This window comes from Octopus bimaculoides, chromosome 3 (assembly GCF_001194135.2).
Source record: "Octopus bimaculoides isolate UCB-OBI-ISO-001 chromosome 3, ASM119413v2, whole genome shotgun sequence".
Taxonomy (NCBI): Eukaryota; Metazoa; Mollusca; class Cephalopoda; order Octopoda; family Octopodidae; genus Octopus; species Octopus bimaculoides.
Window position 1 is genome coordinate 29291401 of NC_068983.1, and position 3267 is coordinate 29294667.

At 36.7% G+C, this 3267-nt stretch overlaps 1 protein-coding gene across 1 annotated transcript in view; it reads right to left on the minus strand.

Annotated features, from left to right (window-relative positions):
- Positions 1–3267, minus strand: part of LOC106876725 (golgin subfamily A member 6-like protein 1) — a 10637-nt gene that overhangs the window by 2782 nt on the left and 4588 nt on the right. Inside the window, exons 2-4 of the mRNA XM_014925401.2 lie at positions 1962–2089; positions 987–1126; positions 265–321 (exon numbers count right to left, since the gene is read on the minus strand). Coding sequence (XP_014780887.1) covers positions 265–321; positions 987–1126; positions 1962–2089 — 325 coding nt within the window. The remainder of the gene's footprint in view (positions 1–264; positions 322–986; positions 1127–1961; positions 2090–3267) is intronic.

A 3267-nucleotide genomic window follows, 5' to 3' on the forward strand; every position in this document is an offset into this window, starting at 1 on the left:
ATATATATATACGTGCGTATGTGTGTGTATATATTTGTGTGTCTGTGTTTGTCTCCCCAACATCGCTTGACAACTGATGCTGGTGTGTTTACGTTCCCGTAACTTAACGGTTTGGCAAAAGAGACCGATAGAATAAGTACTAGGCTTACGAAGAATAAGTCCTGGGGTTGATTTGTTCGACTAAAGGCGGTGCTCCAGCAAGGCCACAGTCAAATGACTGAAACAAGTAAAAAAGAGTAAAAGAGTAATAAAGATAAAACTTACATGTAAAACACTTATTGAGAGTTCAAGTTGTTGGAGTTCTTTTTTCAGTTTTTCCACCTGGTAAAACAATGAAACAATCAAAATGTAGTACACACACACACACACACACATACACATAATATATATATATATATATATGGATGGATGGGTATGGCTGTACATGCATATGTACATACATACATAAACAGAAAACACCTATAGACAAAGTTGACTATATTTAGACCAATGGGTCAAAAGTATGTTGATAGAGCTTAAAAATTAAAACAGCAACTAAGTTAAAATACAACTGGCTAGATATTGGTGTGTGATAAGGAAAAGATATGTTCTGTTGTGGGTCTTATGTTACTTACTGGCACTCTATTAGTTACACCGAGTGTTCCGGTTGATATGATCAACAAAACAGCCTGCTCATGAAATTAATGTGCAAATGGCTGAGCACTCCACAGACACACATACCCTTAACATACTTCACAGGGAGATTCAGCAGGACACAGAATGTAACAAAGTTGGCCCTTTGAAATACTGATACTACTCATTTTTGCCAGCTGAGTGAACCTGGAGTAATATGAAAAAAATAATGTAAATTGCCCAAGGACAACACACTGCAGGAATTGAACTCTAGTCCATACTATCATGAGCAGATAACTCATACCACTAAGCCACACAACTACCTACTAGAATATGTGCCAAATAAATGAACACACAACACAGTGAATGCTTACTTGACTTTTGATCTCTTGACTTTCTATTACTTTTTTCTCTACTGCTTCTTTCAGTGCATCACATTGTTCTTCCTTTTGTTTTACTGCCAGCCCACTTAGTACAGCATCTGTGTCTTCTCTGGCTTCTATCTCTTTCCCTACTTAATATATCAATTTTAAATTTTAGCAGAAGGTCAACAATTTTGTGGGGCAGAGGGATTTAGTTCATTATTTAGCGAAGAGTAAACATGAATCCTGTGTTCTTCTTTGTGTTAAAGTGAGTGTACTGGTGTGACAAACAACATTGAGTCAAAGTTAAACAACAAGTTTTTATAACAGTGTTCATACAAAAGTGGATGTGAATAAATAAAAGTTGTACAAACGTGGTTGCATCTTATGTGATTGATGCTGAAACAGAAGAGAGTAAGAAAGGCGCCCACTACATAATGTGGTAGCAGAAATGGCCAAAGGCAAAGTGAGTTAGCAGTCCTAGCTGGCTGTGTCAGTTGACAAGCGGCCTGCCTAGAAAGGGAAAAGACGTAAAAGAGAAAGATGGTTGTCCCTTTAAGGGTTTAAATACATCCCTAGCAGAAGTGCCATTGCAGCGCCACCTTCTGACGACAGAATGAGGGAACATTACTCCACCCTGTTCCTTTCAGTATTTATGGCCCTTGCTACAATTACATTGACCCCTTGCTCAATTGTTACTTATTTTATCAACCCTGAAAGGATGAAAGGTTAAACCTCAGCAGAATTTGAACTCAGATCATAAAGATGGACAAAATGCTGGTAAGCATTTTTACCCAGTGTGTTAATGATTCTATCAGCTTGCCACCTTTCCCTATTGGGAAGCAAACTTCTTACCACACAGCTACTCCTGCACCTGGAGAAAGAAAAGAAAACTATGAAATATATTGATCTTTTTAGTGATTTATAATGGTTTAGGATGTAATGAAAGAGAACCAACTATGGAAAAACAGAAAAAAAAAATCTCACATTTCTCTTTCAGAGATTCAACAAGCAACTGCTGCTTCTGTAAGTTTAGTTCATCTTCCCGGTTGCACCATAATTTGTTTACCTTCAGTTGATGTTCCAGCATCATTTTCCTACTTCTTTTAATTAGCCTAAATAAGTTTAGACAGGAAATGAGATAAAGAAAAAAAAAGAAAGAAAATGAAATTAATGCAAAGGCAATGCTCCAGAAAGAGCCTCGATATACTCACTTTTGACCAGCAACATTTAGCAGCCAGATATTTCTTAAATCACATCCTACCATTTTGATAAAAGGACATTAAATAGGCACAGGAGTGGCTGTGTGGTAAGTAGCTTGTTTACCAGCCACATGGTTCTGGGTTCGGTCCTACTGCGTGGCACCTTGGGCAAGTGTCTTCTACTATAGCCTCGGGCCAACCAAAGCCTTGTGAGTGGATTTGGTAGACGGAAACTGAAAGAAGCCTGTCGTATATATATATATATATATATATGTATATATGTATATGTATATATATATATATGTATGTGTGTGTATATGTTTGTGTGTCTGTGTTTGTCCTCCCCAGCATCGCTTGACAACCGATGCTGGTGTGTTTACATCCCGTAACTTAGCGGCTCGGCAAAAGAGACCGATAGAATAAGTACTAGGCTTACAAAGTCCTGGGGTCGATTTACTCGACTATAAAGGCGGTGCTCCAGCATAGCCACAGTCAAATGACTGAAACAAGTAAAAGAGTAATGCAGTCCTAGATATGGCCTTAGCTACAATAGCTAAAACAAATTAACTTTTTAGCATTTAATCCGGCCATATCTGGCGTAAATAGTCTATCTGTTTTATCTTAAAACTGATCAGATATAGCCTCTCACACCTACTCTACAATGGCATTCTAAAAATATACAACCATTGAAATCTTGAAGCTACAAGATAATGCATGATTAATTCAAAACTGTGTGAATAAATTAGCAATATATTTGACGGCAAAATATCTGATTGCCAAAAGCTTTAAGAATATACTGTATATCATCTTCATCATCATCATCATCATCATCATCATCATATATATATATATATATATTGATAGAAAGGACAACAAAAGAAAGAAAGAGACCTCGGTATTATGTAAATAAAGGAATTTATCTGTAAAAATATGTGACACTTATTTGGTAGCCATGATAAAACTCCGAGTTTTGGATGCCAGGGTGGGAACCCACGCCAACATCTCTTCAGTTATCCGGCCATTGAAAATTCCTGTCATATATTCCACATATTTTTACAGATATATATATATATATATATATATATATATAT